The sequence below is a fragment of the Alexandromys fortis genome, unplaced genomic scaffold (genome assembly GCF_014885135.2).
Source record: "Alexandromys fortis isolate MF-2015 unplaced genomic scaffold, M_Fortis_MF-2015_v1.1 scaffold_82, whole genome shotgun sequence".
NCBI lineage: Eukaryota > Metazoa > Chordata > Mammalia > Rodentia > Cricetidae > Alexandromys > Alexandromys fortis.
This window is the reverse complement of record NW_026067963.1, coordinates 4,796,557-4,821,837: the sequence shown is the minus strand read 5'-3', so window position 1 is coordinate 4,821,837 and position 25,281 is coordinate 4,796,557. Positions and strand designations below refer to the sequence as shown.

Here is a 25,281-nt window from a genome sequence, read left to right as displayed (position 1 = left end):
GATGATGTCAGAGTCCCAGAACCCACATAAAATGTTAGTTGCAGGGCCTGGTATCACGATGCATGCTTCTGATCCCATCACTCAGCAGGCAGAGGCAGGCAGCTTGGTCTACACACCAAATTCTACGTTACCCAAGGCTATATAATGATATCCTTTCCATATCTGTGATCCCAGCACTGATAGTAAATGAAGGTGGAGACGGAAGAACCACCCAGATGTACACTTAAGTAGCACAGCATCAGGAAGAACAAGAGGGACTCTGTCTCAACAAGGCGAAAGGTGACCTGAACAGGTGTGCCATGCCATGGACACATCCATGATTCTTCTTGAATGAATGTATGCAGGCAACAATAAACAAATGTGTATAATGAGCATGATTTTAAAAATCCTAATCTCTGAAATCTAATACATTAAAACTGGTTTGGGATGGTCATGTAAGAAGAGAGTTGACAATGTATGTCTGTGGAACAATTTCATATTTCTAAAAATAGTAATGTTTGAAACAATCAGGACAGTGAAGTGTTGATGATTAGAATGTAGCAACAATTATATGTTTCAACACTGCCTAGGATAGACATAGTAATGGCACACTAAGTAGGGCTTAACAGGAATGTAGGGATATATTTTTTCTGTATAGTAGTTCATATTTTTAATTTGCAATGTAAGGAAACTTAAATTACAGGAGCAACGATATACTGTAATAGAAAATATTTATAGATGAATATGACTAAGCCCCATCTCTCTATCACCACTGTATTTTCCAATAAAAGAACAATACTTTCAGACAGCTGATAGGATATTTTTGATTCTTGTAGCAAGAATAGGGAAATTTATGTATATGTATAAAGATAACAGAAGCGTGATTTCCTAAGAAAGAAAATAAACTTTTAAATAAATGCATGTTTTAATATTCTAGGTAGAGAAAGTTCAGGCCTACACTTGGCAATGTTGCCTGTAAAAGGCTGGGAGATGTGTAATGACGTCACTTTCCCCGGTGTGCTCTCATCTCATTCTTTGTTCGGGGCAGTCATTTTAGATGGCAAGGAATCCCCCAAAACATTCACGTTTTGCTATGATCACAACCCCTGTAAACTCTGTGGACTAGAGAGAACAGATCCAGAAAACTCTCAGTTCATCTCATTGCTACTTTCTGGCTCTTGGTGACTTACTAGCATTTAATTGACAAACAGATACAAGGCATTGACAAGGTATAGGGAAAGATTAGATTATTAGGTTAGCACTACAAAACATTTCATATTCTTGTTTGATAAGAATCCAGGAGTAAATGAAAGGAGTAAAGGAAAATACTTCCAATTACAAAGAGTTATGAGGGACCAGAGAGATAACTCAGAGGAAAGGCATTTGCCACCAAGCCTAAGGACCCAACATCAGTTTCTGGACCACAGTGGGAGGAGAGAGCTGACTCCCACTCATGATCTTCCAACCTCCATAGGGTGTTGTTGTGGCATGTGTGTGATGCACATATACCTGTGCACACATACGTATGGTCATAACAGATAAAGGTTTTAAACTTTTAAGGGAATAATAAAAAAAGAAAGATTGAGAGTAGCTAACAAATAGGCATAAAGTTTTAGTTAAGCAAAACAAGTGAGTTCAATAGATCTGACACAGAACCAGACCTATAGCATTGCTTCAGTTGTTCCTAAACCACCATCAAACAAGTGACCGCATGCCAAGTAGCCTTACCAAAATAAAATAAAACCATTTAAAGTGAGGCTAGCATCTCAGAAGAATGGTGGAAGTGGCTCCAAACACCCATCCTTCCAAAGTAACCCTGAAGAATCACCAAGAAGAAAGTCTCAGAATTCTGGAAATGAACCATGTTTAAAGGGCACTTTTAAATGTTAGAGGAGCTATGCGCATTGTTTGCCATTGCCTCTTATCTTCCCTGGCTTTGTGGTTTAGAAACCAGTGTGTGGTTGCAGCTTCTGGTTTGAGAAGGCAGAACAGACCATTACCAATAAAGTCTGGGAAGCGAGACTGGTAGAAAGTATACTTCTCACTTCATATGGAACACTCCCTAAGAAACAGCACATGTGACGTCACGAAACAAGACTGACCTCACACAGACATTTTTCCCAATCACAGTGGATGAAGCTAGAGAAAAAGGAAAGCTCACAAGTATGTGAGGCTTAAAAACAAATAATGGACCCAAAAGTGTATAATGAAGAAACTAGAAAATAGAAACACCATGCCAAAATTTATAGGGAAATTATAATAATAATACCACACTTAAAAAAATTGTGGCTGGGCAGTGGTGCCACACGCCTTTAATCCCTGCACTCTGGAGGCACTGACAGGCAGAGCTCTGAGTTTGAGGACAGCCTGGTCTACAGAGTGATTTCCAGGACAGCCAGGGCTACACAGAAAAACCCTGTCTCAAAAAANAAAAAAAAAAAAAAAAAAAAAAAAAAAAAAAAAAAAAAAAAAAAAAAAAAAAAAAAAAAGAAAGAAAGAAAGAAAAAGAAAGAAAGAAAGAAAAAGAAAAAGATCAACAAAATTGACAAACTTTAGACTGAATTATAACATAACTCACAATTCTACTTCCCTGCATATGGCAACAGAATGAAACATCTGAAATAACTGTGTGTGTGGGCACATTATAGCAGTGCAGTCACAGCTGCCTAAAGGCATGAACGGTCTAATGCCAGTCCATAAAAAACAGATCAATAAATTGTGTCATACTCATATTTATACAAAAATATTTGATCTTTAAAAAGTCAGTGGAGTACTAAACCTCAGAAAATTATGCTACATGAATGAGCAGACCCAAAGGGTTACCTACTATATGATTCTATTTATATGAAAAAGTCAGAACAGAGCGGTAACCCACACTGACAGAGGCATGCTGGCTGTTCCTAGGGTCTGCGAGGCTAAGGACAAGCTAGAAATCTTGTACAGGGCTTTACACAGAGGATGAAGATGTGCTGATCTACATGGAGGTGGTGACTATACAGGACTGTGCATGTCCTAGAACCCAATGAATCTGTATTTTTAAAACTTTGTAAGGGATTTACTTCTTTTTGTTTGTGTGTAGGTGTGTGTGTAAGGCTGTGCACTCATGTCCCGATGTGGGCCTGGATCCCCAGAACTGGAATTACAGATGGCTGTTCGCTGCCTATGTGGATCCTAGGGACTGAACCCAATCATCCAGAATAGCAGGGAGTACTCTTAACTGCCGCTGAGTCATCTTCAGCCTCACATTTAATTTTAAATGTATAACGGTGACATGGAATTTCTCTATGACTTTAAAGCTACAGTGAAAACACGTGACGATTCAGTCCTTTCATCACACGTCACACTTCCAGGCTGGGCATGACACATTTAAAAAACACCACCATTACAATGAAGCAAAACCTCAAGGTACTTGTTTAAGAGTTACATTATCTCAGGAAAAAGCACTGAATAACAGGACAAAATTAAGGAGAGTAGAAAAGAACCTACTGCTATAACTGAGTTAAGCTTGAGATGAAAAGCAAAATAATGTAATAATAAAAACATCACTAACTTAGATCCTGGGTCATGTACCAGCTACATTTCCAAATCAAAGAGATACCATCTCCTTAATTTTTTTTTTTTTTTGTTTTTTTCAAGGCAGGGTTTCTCTGTAACTATGGAGCCTGTCCTGGAACTAGCTCTTGTAGACCAGGCTGGCCCTCAAACTCAGAGATCCGTCTGCCTCTGCCTCCCAAGTTAAAGGCATGTGCCATCACCGCCCAGCCGAGATACCATCTTCTATACAGAGTAATCTAAGGGAGATTAATTTCAAAAAAGGAAGTAAAGATACAGAGAAATTCAGGACATTACACTTTTCTCAACACCGACAAATCTGACACAGCGACTTAAGTATGCAGTTTGCGGTCACTTGGCTTCTTGCTTCTGGACCTGACACAAAGGAAAACATCACAGTCCCAGGTGTGCAGAGGAGGAGACAAGAATCAGAGAGTGAGGAAAGGACTAGAGACAAGGCATAGCCTTCAAAGGACCTGTCTCCAGGAACCTCCAGCCAGACACCAGGTCCTCAAGTTTCCACGTCTTCCCTAATTAGTGCTTGGGCCCAAGTGCTCAGCACATGAGACTACGAAGGAAATCCATCCTGGAGTCACCACTGTTCCTCAGCACATGAGACTACGAAGGAAATCCATCCTGGAGTCACCACTGTTCCTCAGCACATGAGACTATGAAGGAAATCCATCCTGGAGTCACCACTGTTGCTCAGCACATGAGACTACGAAGGAAACCCTCAGGGTGGCAGCAAGGGCATTGTAGGACAAAAGCTCTTAGCCCAGGCTGGCCTTCTCTCTGAGAGAAGGAAGGATCCTCTTCCTCTTGCAGCTCCAGTTACTACCCAAGGAACATGTTTGAAGCTAAACTTCTCTTACACATCCATGGTCAGTAAGTCAGTCTGAAGTCCCTTGACTCAGTTCTGTCACCTCTACACCCGGATCCCCTATACTGGTTACTTCTTAACAAGAGTAACTCCATCACACTCTTCCCCTGGTTCAATGTCCATCAGTTAGCTCCCCCATCACCTATGTAATTAAGATGCAAACCCTCTGGCAGGACACAGAAATCCCTTAAATCCAAACCTGGTTTTCCAGCCTTTCTCAAAAAGTTCCTCTTTTCTTATCCCTTGAATATTTCATGTACCAGCAATAATGCCCCATTTCCTGGAACACGATCTATTACTAGACCAGGCTTCTGAGCTACTGCATGCCTTTCTCCTGCTAGAATGACTTTCTTTCCTAGCACCCGGGAACGCCTACATCCTTTACACCACTTTGGGCAGCACCTCTTGTAAAAGTTCCCAGATCTGGGCTCCATTCTCCCTCCAAGACAAACATACCATGCTGTCTCTGTGCCGAAGCCCACATTCTACACAGCACGATGTCTGCATCTGCCATGCATTAAAAACTATAAAATAAGCTTTTGGGTTGAAAACCCCTAGGTCTGCTTGACTCGCCAATTTCTACTCCACCTCAATACATCTAAGGCCTGCTTCAGCTAAGAAACAGGAGCAAAGGAAGAAAAAGAGTGGGGAAAAAACCCAAAGGACAGAAAAGCAAATAGTTTTAAGACTGGACACAAGGAAGTTGTGGCACACTTACCAAATGAGTGACACCGCTTCCTAAAATCAGAAAACATGGATTTCATACTAAGTGACAGAAAATAAACCTGCCTATTCTTATATAAATATTTATCATTTAACATGTTTCCTGATAGCTCTACCTTTTAGAATTCTATTAATTTTAGAAATAAAAAAGAAAACATATATTTTTGATAAATAAAACCCCATTTAAAAAATGTGATGGGTGTTTTGCCGGCAGGTAGTGGATCTCTGCACCATGTGCATGCCTGGTGCCTGGAGGTCAGAAGAAGATGCCAGATCTCCCAGAACTGCAGTCATAAAAGGCTGTGAGCTACCACTCGGGGGATGGGAATTAAATCCAGGTCCTCTGGAAGAGCAACTAGTGCTCTTAACCATTCTGTTCTCCACACTCCCAAACCCCTTTTAAAAAATCAATTTCAAGTAGACTCTGTCATGATTAGAAGATGATACATCACTTTTCCTAAGTGATTTTCTCTTACACACACCCTGTGTGTGGAAACCAGAGGCCCACCGTGGGCGCTCTTCAGGAGCCACCACACCGTGTTTAGAGGCTGACTAGGAAGTCCCAGGGATCCATCCACCTATCTCCACCTCCCGCACCGAGACTGCAAGTGTGCCACAGTGCTGGCACCAACTGAGCCATCCCACCCCTGGGCAATCTGAATGTTAAAGTTTTAAAATGCATAATAATTAGGTTATGCAAATAGTGGTTGATGCTAAAAATCACTACCCAAAATAATTCTGGCATCAAACTTACAGTTATATTGGATCATCTATGTTCCTTTAATGATGGGGAAATGTTTCTACATCAGCAGAAAGAGAATAAATAGATCATAATTATTTGGTGTACTCAACAGAGACCAAGAGATAGAGAATGCTGAGTGAATTCTGTTGTCTGGATAGTGAAACTTTATCTGCAACCAAAGCTCATTTTAAGCCTGACTTCGATAGTTTCTCCCTTGATACAACACACATGTTAGTCACATTTTAAACTCAAGATCTGAAACAAATTGCAATTATATAAAATGGTTATTTCTTATAAACTTTTAGTTGTCATTTTAATTAGGCCTCTCTTCCTGCACCTTACTTCCTGCAGCACAAACCCTGGCTGCAATGTTTGAATAATCTACTCATCAATGTGTTAATCACTGGAGCAAAAATAGTCTAACTTTTGCTCTCCTGAAATCACCAGCAGTGAATCAAAATACAAGATGAAGAAAAGCAAAGAAGAAAATGTTTTTGTAGACAGGAAGACCCAAGGCATTTGTACAAAGCAAAAATAAACATGTATACACTGAGGAAAGAGGGCTTTATAATTAAATACAAAACTGATGGAAAAGATATTCTTACAATGTGAAATTGGGAACAACAAAATTGGTAAGAACTACAAATATTCTAGAAACAGTGAAGGGTTAAGCATAAGCTATCCAGTGTACTAACAACACTCATAGGTCCTTTAACAGCTGAATAGAAAATTTACACAGTCTGCTGGGTGTCTGGAGAGTAAGTAATGAGTTCACTGATATTTGGAAAACAGACTTTGAGGTTTCCTATTTACAGACAAGCACTCTACTCTGGGTGTCACAATTCCAGTTATGATAATTTAACATACATCTAGGATCAACTTTTTAAAAAGCCCCCCCCCAAAATATGATTAATCAAATCCTTGAGTTACCACACCCAGTGTGGAGAGCAAGCTTCGGGGGCACAGACTCTGCCAAACTGCCTATTTTGATTCAGTCTAGCAGCTGTGGCAAGTGGTGGCAGTGCATCAGCGGGATGCGGCAGCTGCATGTGTTCTCTGGCGGCAGAATAAATGCAATGCGCATCCCAGCAGACTGAAAAGGAGCCCACAGCAGCTGTCCCGGTCATTCAGATGTCTATTGCACTAGCGCACAAAGATGTGTGTCTACTGTACATTCTGGAGACCGTGCAAAACAGGGGAGCCTTGTCCTCCTCTCATTCCCTTGTTCCTCTTCTTCCTCGGTTCTCCTTCTATTTATTCTTCCTGCCTGTCAGCACCACCTATCCTTGCTCCTGCCTTGCTATTGGCAGTTCAGCTCTTTATTAGACCATCGGGTGTTTTAGACAGGCAAAGAATCACAGCTTCACAGAGTCAAACAAATGCAACATAAACAAAAGTCACACACCTTAAAAATATTCCCCAATAGTGACGTATCAATAATGTTTATGGCAAATACCTTTAAAACAATTAAATAAAAATAATTATCATTACTCTGTTGAAGTCTAACTAGGATTACAAAAATTAAAATACCTCGTTTTAATTTACAAAATATACTTGCTTAACAAATTTTCATCATTAAAAACAAAATGAAAACTACTGGACCCTATCATCAGGTGTGGTAATGCACACTTTCAATCCCAGCTCTCAGGAGGCAGAGGCAGGTACATTTCTGCGAGCCTGAAGTCAGCCTGGTCCTCTAGTGAGTTCCAGGACAGTCAGGGCTATGTAGAAAGACCCTGACTCAAACAAACAAACAACTACTGGAACCAGCTAAAGGAAAAACCACGTACTTTCTCAGATAAGTTTTTCTGTTTCATTTTTCAAACTTCTTACTTTTATAGTAAGTAATTATATTCATTATAAAATTACTTCAGCCAGACCTTAAAAATATATCCTGCAGTGCAGGGATTTTTACCAGTAGAACAAATGGAAGATATTACCTGCACACAAATTTACCAAGACTCTATAAAAGCAACAAACACAGGGCCAGGGAGATGGTTCAGCAACTAAATTGCTTGCCATGTAAGTGACAAGCATAGAACTGGAGTTCAGATCTTCAACCCCAATATAATTGCATGGTGAGTGTGGTGGCTGGTCTGCCTGTAATTCCAGGGCTCAGAAGTAGAGATGGGCGATCCTACAGTCAATCTAGCTAACTAGACTAGCCATATCCATGGGGTCAAGTCAGATACCTAACCTCAATGAATAAGGTGAAGAACATTCTAGCAAGACTCGCAATGTCAACCTTAGATCTACATATGTCCATGTGCCCATATGGGAACATACACACTTGCACACATATACACAACACCCACATACACATGATCAGAATATTTAAATTAAAATAAAATATAAAAGCAACAAATAGACAATAGTCTAGATAAAAAACTGGACAAATAAGTTAAAACACAGAATGCCTTAAACAGTGCACTGGATAGAGCAAGAAAGATGGCAAACAACTAATAGTGTTTTAAACTCAACATTAAACAGGACAATCTGAAAGCAGGTCGGTATCCCCGATTTCCTCTGGAATCTGGGATACAGTCTGGAGAATTCTAGATGCTTATTTACCAAAACTGCACCAGTGACATTTACAGTAGTCCCTAATCAGCAACATCAACACCATTTATTGTCAGAAATACCAATTCTGAGAACCCCACACAAGTCTAGCTAAATTAAAAACCCTGAAGGTGAAGCTGACCAATCCGGTTCTAGTAGTTCCTAGATAGGCAAAGTTTAAGATTCACTAATCCAAACTTTTTAAAAATTAAAATCAGGATCGCTGAGACTCTCTGAAAACCAAAAACTCTTTTGAAAAGTACACATTTGAACAAAGGAAGTTTTATATACAAACATCGAGCAGAAGGTATCTGCAGCCCATCCACGGCCAGTGGACTCTATTCGGCCCTAAGACACTTCACCTATAACAAGTATCTATTGTACAGAAATTGTGAAAATTAAATTACAAACAAAAAATTAAGAGCAAGCTGTGAATGAAGCCCTCAAGTGTGGCAAAGCAGAGTCTCTCCCTGTTTGTCTTCACTCACTTGGATTCCAAGACTGACAAAATCACAAAGCTTAACTCTCCAAATCTCTGCACTTTACTGAGTTTATAGGTCCAGCTGATGGCCTTTCCAATTGGGAGTCATGATCATTACTCTATTTGGCTATAAATCTCCCTGGCCTCGAGAGTGAACCTCTGAGAAAGTTTTTTAATTCACTGTTTTTTCCAGTGTGGCATATGACTCATACTCTAAACCACACACTTTAGGCAGATCCTTTATTCCCTTAGACTTTATCCTAGGAGCCAAGAGCAAAACATACTAACTAAAATTAGAGCATTGGAACAAAGGAAGAGTCCAAACACAACAATTTTAGGTCTCCGTGTGAATATATATGTATGTCTGTGAATACACACACACACACACACACACAATGACAGTGAAATGAACCACATTAAAATATTAATGTTAACCTAAGAAAAATATTCCATTTAAAAAATCGTATGCACACCTGCTATTCTCCTATCAATTTAAGCAGGAAACCATTTCTCCTCTACATCATGAGCAATAGAAAAGTACTTATTAAAACATTAATCACAGTCCATTATATTCTGACTCACTGCCAAAAGTTCCCATTACATCACTGAAAATATCTATTAACCAAAACCTGCTCCTGACAAGTTACAGGAGTGCTGTGTTTAGAATGCAGTAATGTGAAAGTCAGTTAAGAAGAACAGTTGCACAATTGATTTTGCAGTGGCAGCAGAAAATAATTAATTTTTTCCGACATTTGTTACTACAGAGTTGATTTAGTTGGTGTTTCTAATGTAAAATTACTCAAAAATATTTCAAACTTTAACTACTGTTATTAGACATATTTGCCATGAAAACATTAAATACCAACGACCAAAATGTGAAATTAAATCACTTTAAATTGTGCTGACTATACCACTCTAAATAAAGCTATATTCACTTGTGTAAATATGGGTCTTGTTTAGAACCACATTTCACAGGAAATTGTCCCAAATGAAAACCATCCCTGTTTTCCACTCCCACTCTTTAGGATTTATGTTTTTACATTTAAAACTAGTTATGTAGAAAAACCAGGGGGAGGGGGGCAGCATTAGTCAGAATAGTGACTATTTTGGGGACTCAGGACTTAGCAGAAATGCCTGGTTTGCACTTAAGGGCTGCTTGTTTGAAAGTGGCAACACTGGATTCCCAGCCTAAGGCAGAGCAGACCCCAAACCAGGAGGAAAGCAGAAAATGCTTAATAAAGCTCTAAGAAAAAAAGCAAAGGGTTTGTGGGCAACTGTTACCAGGGCAGAAACCACTTACAGCTTATGAATTCACACAGAGGCAGGGGGGCAATACTAAAATCATGGGCTATTTTTCCTCCTATTTACTTATATCTCAAAATTTTCCAGTAATGACTTCATATTTCCTTTAATGGGAAGGAAAAACCAATGAACTTATTTATCTTAACATCTACGGTTGCAAGATAAGTACAAACAGCTTACTTGCACTGTCACATGATGCTCACTGCTTCTTTCAAATTTACACTGTCATAATATCTATTTCCAAAAATATGAGCGACAATTTCTCATAGCTCACATAAAATTTGGAATTTCTAGTGTTTCTCTTTCTGTTTTTATTAATGTTTCTTATGTTTCATTTAGTTTAAAAAAAAAAACTCATGGTAGAAAGACTTGTAGAAATTAGCAAATGAATTCTACCTAACAAGAAGAAAGGGAACAGACCAAGTTGAAAACCACAGACCATGATACACAGAAATTAAGAGTACGTCAGTCAAGATCCTGCATGGTTTCTATCTGAAAGGGTAAAGCCAGCAGTCAATGACACATATCTAATCACTTCCACCAACTCCATCTCCAGGCTCCTTTTCTAGCCTTTTCTTTAGTCTCTTTAAATAGAAATGCAGTTTCTACAAACCTAATTTTAAAAAGATGCATGAAATAATGTGTATGTTCTCTGTATTACCAACTGCTTTACAAATCAAAACTGCTCTAGCATCACCACTTAGCGGAGGTGGGCAGAGATGGTCTCTGGCCCAAGCTAGCCTCCAACTCACTATGCACGAATTCCTTCCATCTCTGCTTCCTGGGGTGACAGGCAGGAGTTACTGCACCTGTAAAAGGCCTGTGTTTGTTTGTTGGTGGTGTTTTGTTTTTAAGTCTAGCTGACCTTTTTATAGTAATGTAGATGCTGACCCTAAAATTTGCATGAGTTTATGAAGAAAGTTAAAATAACAAAATATAAAATACAAACAAAATCCAGCCAACACCCTCCCAAATAAAACAAAAATTACAAGACTTTTTTCAATATTCAGAGTTATTATAAAACCAAAGTAATCAGGACAGCATGACTCTAGGATTATTAGCAAACACACCTATAGTCACCTGATGTAATTCAGTGGAGAAAGAACTGTCTTCAACAAAACTGACAAAAACTACTAAACATCCCAAGTCGCTGAAAGGAACCAGAGCTGAACTCTCAGCACACAGAAAATGAGCTGCAAAGGATCACAGACATAAATGATGTTAAACCCAAGGCAATAATAAAGTGTCTAAAAGAAATTATTTTGACTTTGATTCAGGGAGAAATTTCATAGATGTAACATGTAAAGCCTAAGTCATAAAAGGAAAAATAAAGCTAGATAAAATGGACTCAATCGAAATTGAAGTTTGTGCTCTTCCAAAGAACACTTAGGAACTGAAAAGCCAGAGACAGAGAAGGCATGCTTGCCAATTGTATCAGCCATCTTAAATCTACAACAGACCAACACCTCTCAATAAAAGGACAAACAACCCATCTGCAAAATGGATAAAAGATCTGAGCAAACACTTGATCAGAAAAAGACAAAAAAAGCAGCAAACACAGGAAGAGATTCTCAGAGTAGTCAATCACCAGTGAAACAGACTTTAAAACACAATACCACCACCCAGCTATTAAAACAGCTAAAATTTTGAAAAGATTGACTGTATCAAGTGCCAACAAATGAGGTAACTGGACCTTAGAGACCACAGAGGGGAGGAGGGGGACATAAAATGATGTAACCCCCTTGGAAAACAGCTGTGAGTTTCTTAAAAACTTATATAAATACCTATAAATGGTGCACTCTTCTACTCCTAGGTATTCACATCAAAGAAAGCAAGTGTGCATATTCTGATAGGGATATGCATTTATTTAAAAGACCAGAACTGACTGCAGAGAAACTTGGAAACAATTCAAACACCTGTCAGCAAGTGAGAGATAAACTGTGGTATATACACAATGGGATGCTACTGTGCAATCAAAACTAATGAGTCACAGATATACACTACAGCATAGATTAATGTCAAAGTAAGTATTCTATACTGACCCATACAGGTCAGAAGCGAGTGCGTCTATTATCATTTCATCTGTACAAAATGTTAAGCACTGTAAATGAACGTGTAATTCAGAAAGCATATCAGTGGGTTTCCTGGTGGTGAACTGAGAGTTTAGAAGGAAAAAAAAATCACAGGGACAGCAGAAAATTTGAAAAGTTCGTATATACATTTGTTACCTTGCTTATGCTTATAAAGCTCATCAAGCCCTATACTTAAATTGTGTGTGTGAAGATGTGAGCTTATTTTATGTAAAGCTACTCAAGCTGACACGTACGCCCAGTGGATCCCTTCATTGACATAAGAAACATTACGGGGTCCTAGTGATCTTATTTTTATTATAGGTTGAAACATGTTTTATCATCTTAGAAATTATTTCAGTATTTCCCACAATGCTAAAACAAAACAAAACGGAACAGAAGTCAAAGCAGTAAGGGTGAAAGCACGACGGAATCACTTAAAGGATGACCCAGCAGTAAATGGTTCACAGCAATTACACCAGTTCTAATGTCCTGAAAAAATTATTACTCAAAGTACTGCACTTAAGAGGGTATAAAGACATTTAAGCTTTCAGAAGATACACTTAATTTAGAATTTTGTTCTTAGCTCACAATAACAAAGAAGAACAATGCCAAAGGAAGACATTTCACTATTATTAAATAAACCATAAAAAAGATGAGGGAACCTGTTCAGCTATAGTTATGAGGATAAAAATAATCATGTAAGTAAATACCTCAGATATTATCAGATATCAAGTGAACCTTGTCAAGCTAAAAAATACAGTGAGCTACTAATAATGTGTGTGTGTTGTATGCATGTCTGTGCACATGCGTATGGATGCATCGAACTATACTCTCAGAGGTCAACACTGAGGGCCTTCCTCTATCATTTTCCACCTCCCCCCAACATCCTCTGTAACTGGATACGATATGCACACACATACACACAACTAAAATAAATTTCGCAAAAACAATTCATTTAGTAAATAAGTATATCCTTCACTAGTTTACTTTCTATTTTCTTCCCTTTCAGAAATGGATACAAGCTGGGGATGGGGGTCCAGCTGTCAGAGTGCTTGCCTAGCAGTGTAATGCTCTGAGCTTGGTCCCTCAAACATAAAATGTGGTGGCTCAAGTCTGGTGTCCCTCAAACATAAAATGTGGTGGGTCAAGTTCAAGGTCATCCTTGGCTACTTGCAGAGTTGGAGGATAGTTTGGATTACACGAGATCTTGTCTCAAAAAAAAAATCAACAGCAAACATAGATATAATCTACAATGTGAAAGCATGAAAGATTAAGAAATCCTCAATACATCATTTTAAAACACCTCGGTACTGTATACACTGAAACTTTGAAGAAGATTGGATAAATTATGTGTAACAAACAAAGCCACTTTCAGAGTCAAGAAAAGGACAGAGTCAACACCAAGCCTTAACATCTTAACTTTAACCAAATGAAAGATAAAGCCTTCAAATACAAGTCTTCCTGAGGAAGAATGACAGTTTCTTAGCAATGCTCTAGAATTCCGGAACTGCAAAAGTAAAAGCTGGATGTATTGATACATGCCTGTTTAGTAAGCATTCGGGAGGCAGAGGCAGGAGGACTGTGAGTCTGAGGTCAGCTTGGAATACCATATTGAGAAGCTGTCAAAGAAGAGGGTATGAGGAGGTAGGAGGAGGCACAGTTAGGGAAAGATTATGTTCAGGAATACAGAAACCAAGAATGGTAATAGGCACTGAAATATTACCTAAAATATCACCAAGCAAATACAAAGTACAACAGAAATAGACGCTTCTCCTACCCTGAAATATTTCAGAATGAAAAGCAAGCCCTGGTGGTCAAATAATATACATTTTACCATTTTATTGGTGATTTTCCTTTCAAAAACACAATCCCTTACAGGAAATTCTGTAGGAGTGTTTTCAGAAGAAATGAGCATTTCAATCAGCAGTCTGAGTACAGAAGATTCACCTCACCCAATAACCAGCTCAAACCAGGAAGAAGTTCATTCTACGCCGGAACAAAGACATTTATCTTCTATCTTCAGATGCCAGAAGTCCAGGTTCTCAAGTCTTGCCATCAGGACTTGAACCTTTTTATCAACTCCATCACGTCCCACCTGCTCATTCTCAGGCTTTTGGCCTCACACCAAGACTCACATCAACTGCACTGTTCTCAGTTCTGAAGACTCAGTGAATTGTTCTTCTGCTAGGTCTGGTACTCCACCATCATAGGAGCCAATTCCCAATAGAGATCTCATCCGCAAACTGTGTATCCTTGTTGGTTCTTTGGCAGTAGAAAACTCTGGCTAAACAATCCACTAACAGAGCTGGGCAGTGGTGGAACACACCTTTTAATCCCAGCACTCGGGAGGCTGTGAGTTCAAGGCCAGCCTGATCGACAAGAGCTAGCTCCAGGACAGGCTCCAAAGCTACAGAGAAACCCTGTCTCGAAAAACCAAAACCAAACCAAACCAAACCAAACCAAACCAAAACAAAACAAAACAAAACAAAACAAAAAAATCCACTAACAGATCTGATAATGTATTTTTATTATTAGTTTTAGGCCAGAATATTAAGAGGCATTTTCTTCTGTTTTGTTCATTGCTATTTTCTTGGCACCTAACACAGTAAATTGTCCCACAAGTAAATATGTCATAAATACCTGCTGAGTGATAAACAAGTGAACAACAAAACAAAGTTACTGCTAAAAAGTTCAATGCTTCTCAAAAAACCTGAAAATACTAAAAAGTTTCATTTTCCAATGAAAATCTTATAGCATCTACAGGGGCTAACAAATTTTCTACTGAATTTGCTTCTTTGGAGTCCTAGTTAAAAAAAAAAGTGTATCTCACTGTGTTAATTTATTACGGGAGCTGCTTTTCTGAGATTAATTTTAGAATATATCTCATTACATATTTTTAATTAGCATTATGATTTAATATTGTTAAAGTCTTAACTACAAAAATATGATTCTGGAACAGACTGCATAATTACATTTCCTTAGTGACCTTGAAATCTCGTGAGCATTTACTCTAGACTAAACAGCTTCCTTCAGCTGCCCTGTGTCTGACTGTCGATGAAAGACGCTTGTTTGACAACTGCTTCAAGCAGAAACATATTTTTCCATGATTGCATAAAAAGAGACTTAAAGAGTACCAGACTACAGCCAGACTAGGAGCTAAGACACAAAGGTTCATGGTGATGTGTGAGTTGACTTCTGATTCAAATACCAACAAAAACAGATATGAGTGAGAGAGAGATAAGAGAGAGAGAGAGCCCAAGCTAGCTTAAAAATACTTCAATGACCACAATAAAGTAAAATATAAATTATGTTAATACATACATATACTTCAATTATTTTTGTAATTTGTGTTTGCCTATATTTTTGATTTTATGATGCTTCCAAGGACTTTGTATTATCTTAAATAAGCAGTATACTTAAAAATTGTTTGTCTGTTTTAGAGCAAATCACATCTTACTACCAACAAGTAAAGCCCTTGACTAGAAATAGTACTTGTCATACTCTACCTTGAAGACATTAGAAATAGTTAGGTGCCTGAAAATTCCTTTCTATTGTTGTTGCTTTTGTTTTTTGAGATGGGGTTTCTCTGTGTAGCTCTAGCTGTCCTGAAACTCAATCTGTAGACCAGGCTGGCCTTGAACTCATACATAGAGATCATTTGCCTCTGCCTTCCAAGTGCTGAGGCTAAAGGTGTGTGCCGCCACCACCACCAGACAAAGCAGTCAATGGCATGATTTTATTTGTGGCTGTACATGATATGCATTTGTCAAAACTCAAGGAAATGTACACACAAAGTATATATATGTAAATTTATACTTTAATGAATCTTTAAATAAATTCTCATTTTTAAGTAACAATGTTTTAAGACATTCTAGATTACTATCAATTATTTCATTAACAAAAACCTGAACTAATCCATTTAAAACAAATTTAAGAACCAAGAATCAGCCTTTTCTAAATACTATTTTAAGCAACTACCTAGAAATATAAAGACCATTTGCTATTAATTTTTTAAATACTCTGCAAGTATACTAACACATGCATAAATGTGCTCAATAAAAATAAATGTAAAGTATGTGGGCCAGCAAGATGATTCAGCTGGTAAGGGTCGCTGCCTGTCTGGGTTTAGTCCCAGTGACCCACTAGGACAAAGAAAAGAATCAACTTCAGAAAATTGTCCTCTAACTTCCATGTGTAATGTAAGCACATATGCAAGAATGTGTATGCACACACAATAATAAATAATAACATATTTTTAAAAGGAGATATTCACATGGCTCTAATCAGAGACTGAGCATTTATTTCCCGGCTTCCCAGACCCAAATAATCACAACACTGTTTGGCCATGGTTCAGATATATTTCTAGCTCGCTCTTACAACTTAAATTAACCCAATTTCTATTAATCTGTGTATTGCCACGAGGCTGTGGCTTACTGGTAAGGTTCTAGAGTCTTTCTCCTTTGGCAGCTACATGGCATATCCCTGGCTCTGCCTTCTTTCTCTCTGTATTCAGTTTGGTTTTCCTGCCTACCTATATTCTGCCCTACCATAGGCCAAAGCAGCTTGTTTATTAACCAATACTAATAAAACATATTCACAGCATACAGAGGGGAAATCTCACATCATATGGCCACTGAACATTGAAAAATAGTCAACTCATTACTTTGGAAACACCCACTGCAAGTGTAATGCGTGCCCACCTGCAATCATTCATATAGTCACTATTACACAGCAAGAGCTTGTAGGAATAGTAAAAAAAAAATGGAATACTGATAATCTATTCTTAGGGAAAACAGCTCAGCTTTGGTGGAGAACAGGATGGAAGTTTCTCATACAAAAACTAAAACCTAACTAGCAAATGACCCAACAACCTTACTTTGGATATCATCTAAAAGCAATGAAAGCAGGGCACCTATAATAAACACCTTAACTGAACACCCAGGTTCACAGAAACACTATTTATAATAACCCAGAGATATAAACAACTCAAATGCCCAGAGAGAGACGAGTGGATAAAGAGGTATATACATAGACAACATGCCATTATTTAACTTGAAAAGGCCTGTTATACATTTCAACAGGACAGACGTTTGAGGACATGATGCTATCTATGTGAACTAAGCCATCCACTAAAGACAGATTCTAGATTCCATTTATGAGGAACTTAAGAGTAGTCAGACTGCAGAGACAAAAAGGCACTGAGAGGAAGGGGGATTAGGGTATCATGTTTAATACAGTTTCAGTTTTGCAAAATGAAAAGTTCTGGAGATAGACAGTACAGACGGTTGGTTGTGCAACAATATGAAACTACGTAACAATACTAAATTAATTGTCCACTGAAATTTGTTAAGGTAGACTACTGTATATATCTGTTACCTCACCTTTAAAATGGTCATTTAAAGGGTTTAACATGAAATCAGAGGTGTAGTAAAAACAGAAAACAAGGACGAAGAAATATTTGAAGAGGTAATAGCAAAACTAAATAATAAAATCCAGAGCTTAAAAACTCAAACTTTTAACACTTAATAAAATTCAATAACGTTTTAAATTGAGTTCTTTGGCTACATTAGACACAATTTAAGTGCTCAGTAGGAAAGTGACCAGTGGTCACCACACTGGGCAGTATAGACCTACAGCATTTACATCATTACAGAAATTTCTACTGCCTAGTTAAAACATTTACATTTAACATTTTTTAAAAGATTTGTTTATTAATTGTATGTGCATGTGTGTATACCTGAGTATATGTATATGCATCCTTGTGTCAGTACCTGTAGACACCAGATGCACAGGTGGGTGGCTCACAATCCAATTTGGGGGCTAGCAACCCAACGAGGGTCCGCTGTAAGAGCAACAAGAGCTCTTAATTGCTGCACCATCTCTCCATCTGATAACTCCTGATACCATTGAGATTATATCTGTTATAAGGCTATTTTCTATATTTCTCATTATTTTTCTTTTCCTACTTTTCTTTCACTAGACATTTTATTTTCCCATTTTCATGTATGTGGCTGTGACATATGGTGTGTGTGTGTGTGTGTGTGTGTGTGTGTGTGTGTATGTATGTAAATGTTTACATGTGGGTGTACAAATATGTGGAGGTCAAAAGTTGATGTCAAAAATCATCCAATCACTCTTCCACCTTACTCAATGGGCAGGGTCTCTCAGTCAATATGGTTAGTCCCATTAGTCAGATTGTTCAGGGATTCCTTTTGTATGCCTTCTGAGGCGGAATTACAAGCGGGTTACCACACCCATCTGCATTTACGTAGTACCTGGGAGTCTTAACTCTAGACTTCATGATCTTGCATGCTCTTTAACTGAGGAGCCATTTTCCTTGTTCTAATTGCAACTTTTATGAACTCATTGTTTTCTGTTATTGGCTGTACTGCTAATGATTCCTGGTTTCTTTTGTTACTTTTTGGTAGCTCTCCTTGGTTTTATAGCACACTCTCGCAATGACAATGTGCAGATGTGACAACAGCAAACTTTCTTCTCCTTCTTCTCCTTTCACTGCTACTCTGAAGTCACTGAGATGGCTCAGAGGACAAAGGTGCCTGTGCCAAAGCTGATGACCTGAATCCAAGGTGGGAGAAGAGAACTGAACCCTCCCCCACTGGCACTGTGGTGCTGTGGTGTTTTCTCTCTCTCTCTCAATAAGTAAGTATTTTTTTAATCCAAAACATTTTAACATTCCATGTAATAAACCATGGTCATTTCCATGATCTCATAAATGTAGCTTTTGTAACAAACTTATTAGAAAATGTTAAACTCTTTAACAGAGGCATTACTTTAACACCTAATCTTTATTGACATAAAAGATTCTAAGGAAAGATGAAAATGATAGTTCTGGCTGTTGGTAATTCAGGCAAAGATTTTCTAACCCAACATCTGTGTTACATGTAAGTTTTCTATGTCATAAAATATAATATTCTTGGGGCAGAAGAATAATATCTCAGTGGATAAAGTGCTTGACATGCGAGCATGGGGATCTGAGTTGAATCACTAGAACATATGTCACAATCCAGATGTGGTCGTACCTGCTAGGAACTCACTGCGGAGGTGATGACAGGTATAATCCAGATGTGGCTGTACCTGCTAGTAACCCACAGTGGAGGGAGGTGATGACAGGCTAGCCTGACCCACGATTCCCAGGTCCCAGTGAGGTATCTTGTCTCAGAAAACAATGCAGACAGCTCCTTCTGGTCACCTCTGGCCTCCACACACACACACACACACACACACACACACACACACACACACACACACAGACACGCAGCAGCACAAATATATGCACAGACACACTTTCCCTAAAATGCATGCTTATCTTATCTCATTCAGCTTTAACTTTTAGTGTATAGGACAATTATTTAATAAATTTGTTACCTCAAGAGGAGTTTTAGATTTTCCTGTTCTGTTGACTTCACATTGGAGGTTGTAGGACTTTAAGAGAACACAGAACTAAATTTTATCTATCCTTAAGAGCTACCCAATACCAAATAATTAAATAGTATGCCATTTTTACTTTAGGCTACTATGGAACCTCAATAGCCGTATGTAGAACACGGTGCACCATCCTTGGGTGTAGGTTTTAACTGGAGGACACCGTAGGTTTTGCTGTGCTTCCTGTTCCCAGTCTCTGCTGATGGACTCGCTGGTGTTAATCATGTGGCCTCACTGTGTGTGTTCTTTCCTTTCACATTATTCCTGAATCAGTCTCCTATTCAATAGTTTACACTGAACACCCAGACGGAACCATGACTTCCTCCACCTAGCTCATCTGCGTCTGGCCTTCCCAACGGAATACAGACCCCATTTGCTCCCAGGAGAAACTGTCTGCACTATTCACTTTCCAAAAGAATACATGCATACACTATATCCTTTGAGACCTCATCCAGTCCTATATTTCACCTACTGACAAAATATTTTGTGGCTCAGCTCTCATAAATATGGTTTCGATATAGATAAAAGAGAGTGATTAAGTCTCCCAATTTTTATGGAAGATGCTGAATTAAAATTTTTATTGATCTATTATTTACTGAGGTAATCCTTAATTCAAACAAGTGGTAAGCTAAACCAGTCACCCAGCTATGCCTGCAAATGACAGCCTCACAAAGAGAACTGCTTTCAGCCCTAACCTCAAGAATCTAGCACATACACTGAAAAGTCAAGATGTTAAATAGAACTCAACGTAGTACTACTGACTTTTAAGAAATGGGATTAAGTTTTGTAAAGCAACCCTAAGAAAAACAGAATGTCCGTTACATCAGCTCCTCTCTATGGAAAGTGCTTCTGATGCTTACCCAAGTCTTCCCAACATCTCCAGCTCGGGAACCTGAGGTCCACAGGTCTCTATCTGCAGGGGCTGGTACTCATAGAGAGCCTCTTCAAGTTTCTGGATCGGTGCTAAAGAAATCTGTTGACCCTAAAGAGTAATGGAGGACATACATTTTAATAGTATTTTCATATTGTTACTTGTAGTAATTTTAAAGATGAAGTAAATTTCTCTGTTAAAAAGAACAGTCATTAGGGCACCGCAGTGAAGATCATTTGCAGCTCCTGTAAAGGACCTAAGATCAATTCCCAGCACCCATGTTGGGCAGCTCACAAATGCCTGTAACCCCAGCTCCAGAGGATCCAATGCTCTCTCCTCGTCTCTGAAGCTGCTGCACTTACATGCACATTCCACACACTGCCACACATATACAGATAATTTAAAATATAAAATAAAATATTTTAAAAATTAAAAAATAGCTATCAGGCTTATGATTCTGTGGGTAAAACGCATCTCATCACAAAGCACATTCTATAACATCCAGTCATACAATTTATGAAGAAAAATGAAATTATAATGAGGAAATTTAGTGGAGGAAAATGAAATCCACCAATAAATGCAAAATTTTGCCTTAATCAGTACTATTTTTTAGTATCCATAGAGCTAATCAAAATATAAGCATAGGCCAATCTTATATATTTCAATTTTTATAAGATACTTTCACAGATTTAATGATCAGGTTTTTTTTTTAAAGTTCTAACTAGGGAAAGGAGCTAACAAAAAAATTTTGAAAAACCATCACATAAATATCTTAGCTCTTTATAATAAAATCAGGCTTAAAAAATGAGTACTATATGCACATATATACACATATGATGTAAAAAATAATGATCAAAAACTAAATTCAAGTGAACATCTAGGTACTTTTCAAAGAAGAAAGAACTACTAGGTATCACATCTGAATACAAGGACACAAAATCAAATGCCACTCAGCCATCTAAGTATGCTTATATACAACGTACGTATTTATCATTTGCTTGGGAAAGGACTCTCTGGCTTATAGAAATCTCTATTTCTTAATAAGGTGTATGATTTCTGATTCTGATAGTTTTCATCATTTCTCTAATTTACAACTTTTTACAAAGGATGACACAGAATATGTTTTTCAAGACATGAATTTTAGCTTTCTTAAGTAACTGCAGTGGGAAAGCATGTACTAAAAATATTGGCAACAACATCTGAGTTGCTGACGCTGTGGTGTCCTACCATTTATTCTCTGAAGGAGGGAGAGATGTCAACCACCACCTTAGAATAATTCAATATAGCCAATACTTTGGTACTGCAACTTGATGTTATCATCTACATAGTTCACATTCAAGATCTATGTAATCAAGTTAAAAAAAATCTCCCCCCCCCCCCCGCAGAGAGAGAGAGAAAGAGAGAGAGAGAGAGAGAGAGAGAGAGAGAGAGAGAATGAGAATGAGAATGAGAATGAGAATGAGAATAATCTGGGAGTCAGGAACAAGAGCTGCAATAAACAGACAAGAGACTGTATTAGGACTTTATACCCTCCCTGCCATATTTATACCTGTATTTAATATCCAATGTCAAGTTAATAGGCCATCTCTGCCCTGTGTTGTTCTCATCCCTCCCTTCCTTCCCCTTCTTTCTATTCTTTTCTTTTAATAGGCTTTCCCAAAGAATACAAGCTGGCCTTGATTGCAGGCTCACCTGTCTCAGCCTTCTGAGATGAGACTGTTAAACGTTATTTGATTCCATTTTTTTTTCCTCTCTTTCATTCAACCCTGAGCAAGGACTCTCTCATTGCCTGCCCCTGTCACCAGCGCCCTCTTTTCATCTACCTTTCCCTCCTTGATGTTTACGGACTCAATACTAATCGCTAGTCTTACTCTTTCTGATGGGAAATACTGATTGCTAACTTGGGACTCCAGAGTAACCAAGGAGAAAAGCCTCTAGGCAGGTCTGTAACGGATTCCAGACTAGGTTCACGGAGGTGAGAAGACTCACTCTAAGTGTGAGCAACATCATTCCGCCTCCAGCTCCTCATGCCATGACTTCTCCACCATTGACAGACTGTAACCTCAAACCCTCTGAGCCAAAACAAATTATCCCTTCCTCCCTAAAAATTGTTCCGGTCGGGCTTTTGTCACAGCAACAAGACAAGCAATTAATACAAACTGTTTTCCTAGAGATCAGTCTGCTTCTGCCTCCTGAGTGCTGGGATTCATAGGACAAAAAGTATAGATCCATCTCCAGGGAATATCCTGTCTCCTAGTGAAAACATACATCCAAAAATTAAATGCCTGCAAATCCAATTAAAAAATGCTTCAAGTTGATTTCACCCAATGGACACAGGGATGGTTCAGCACATTAAGATAAATAACATGTAAACAGACTCCAAAACAGAAATCACAGTAGTAACTCAACAGATAAACAGAAATCACAGTAGTAACTCAACAGATAAAAGCAAATATTTTGAAAGAATCCAACATTCCTTCATGATAAAAGTTCAGAAGATATAAGAAACATGGGGAACACATCCCAGCATAATAAAGGCTGCATATGACAAACCTAGAGCCAACGTTGAAAGTGGAAAAACTAAAGACACTTCCAGTAAAATCAGGAACAAGACAAGGGTGTCCACTTTTTCCACAATTACTCAGTATCATGCTTCAAAATCCTGGCTAGAGAAACAAAACAAGGAAATCAGCCAAAATTAGGAAAGTAAGACGATAAAGTATCCTTATTTGCAGATATGACTTTATGCACAAAAGATCCTAAAGACCCTACCAGAAAGCTCATGGAACTGATATATACTTTATAGTGGCAGTATATAAAGTTAACATAGAAAAACTAGTAGCTTTTCTATATACCAATAACATGTCAAGAAAGAAATCAGTAAAATAGCTTCATTCACAGGTCTTTCAAAAAAAATGAAAAGATAGATAGATAGATAGATAGATAGATAGATAGATAGCTGGGCGGTGGTAGCACATACCTTTATCCCAGCACTTGGCAGGCAGAGGCAGGTAGATCTCTATGAGATCGAGGCCAGCCTGCTCTACAGAGTTCCAGGACAGCCAAGGCTACACAGAGAAACCCTGTCTCAAAAAGAAGAGAAAAAAAAATGGAAAGACTTAACTAAGAAGTGAAATACAAGACTTCTACAATAAAAGACTGAAGGAGAAAACTGAAGAAAACAGCAGAGACCTCCTATGATCATGGACTGGGAGCATCAATATTGTCAAAATGGCTATATCACCAAAAGTAATCCAACGTATTCCAGCTAAGTCCCATCAAAATTTCAATGCCATTCGTTTTAAGTTTAGCATTGTTTAAGATTACTTTTATCTATTAATTATGTATTATGTATGTGTCTGTGTACATGTGAATGCAGACATCCATGGAGTTCAGAAGAGGGTGTCAGATCTCCTGGCACTGGAGTCACAGGTGATCATGAATAGCAGTGTGGATTATGGATGTTGGAACCCGAACTCTGATCCTCGGTAAGAGCATTAAGTTCTCTTTATCACAGAACTAGTTTCTCAATGCTATTCTTCATAGGAATAGAGAAACAAAACTTTAAAATTCATACGGGAGCACAAAAGACCAGAGATAGGCAAAGCACTCTGAGAAAAACAATGCTGAAAGTACTACAACACCTAACTCCGGTTATGCTGACATGGCAACAAACCCAGCATGCTGCTGCCTCAAAAACAGATGTACAGATCAACAGAACGGCCCATGGGACCCCAGTATAAACTCATATAGCCACAACCACCTAATTTTTTAGAAAGGTGCCAAAAATATACAATAAATGCTAAATAACTTCCTTTACAAATCACACTAAAAACCAAAGAACAAGGACCTTAATACAAGACCTGAAACTTTGAAACAATTAAGAGAAAAAAGTAAGGAAGCCCTATAAAATATAGGCATATGTAAGGACTGCTGAGTAGGGCTCTAATCATTCAAGAAACAATGCCAACAACAGGAGAATGGACCTCCAGGCAATTGGAAAGTCTGCTGCTGCTGAGTGAAGGACGGCCTGCAGGACAGAAGAAAACCCTTGCTATCTACACACTCGACAAAGGGTTCATATCTTCAGCATATAAGGAACTTAAAACCTCAGAAAAAAAATCAAATAGCTCGGTGCTGGGGAGTATTATTTTCAAGTGTGTGACTTTTGTTTACACTGCATTTGTCTAACTCTGTAAAGCTGTGATTCTTTGCCTGTCTAAAACACCTGAAGGTCTAATAAAGAGCTGAATGACCAATAGCGAGGTAGGAGCAAGAATAGGTAGGGCTGGCAGGAAGAGAGAATAAATAGGAGAAACAAGTAAAAGGAGGAGAAAGCTAAGGGCCAGTCACCATGACAGCCACAGAGTGTGACTGAAAGTAAGACATACCGAAGTAAGGAAAGGAAAAAGCCCAGAGGCAAAATGTAGTCAGGATAATTTAAGAAAAGCTGGTAAGCAAAAGCAATCTATAGAGTCAATGCAATCCCCATCAAAATCCCATCAAAATTCTTCACAGATCTGGAGAAGACAATAATCAACTTTATATGGAAAAACAAAAAACCCAGGATAGCCAAAACAATCTTATACAATAAAGGAACATCTGGAGGCATTACCATCCCTGACTTCAAACTCTATTACAGAGCTACAGTATTGAAAACAGCTTGGTATTGGCATA

General features: G+C 38.3%; 1 protein-coding gene across 2 annotated transcripts in view; it reads right to left on the bottom strand.

Annotated features, from left to right (window-relative positions):
* The window catches only part of Mnat1 (MNAT1 component of CDK activating kinase), a 120,275-nt gene that overhangs the window by 10,979 nt on the left and 84,015 nt on the right, over nt 1–25,281 (bottom strand). For both annotated transcript variants that reach the window (XM_050153691.1, XM_050153689.1), the window contains one exon: nt 20,594–20,715. In XM_050153691.1, coding sequence (XP_050009648.1) covers nt 20,594–20,715 — 122 coding nt within the window. The remainder of the gene's footprint in view (nt 1–20,593; nt 20,716–25,281) is intronic.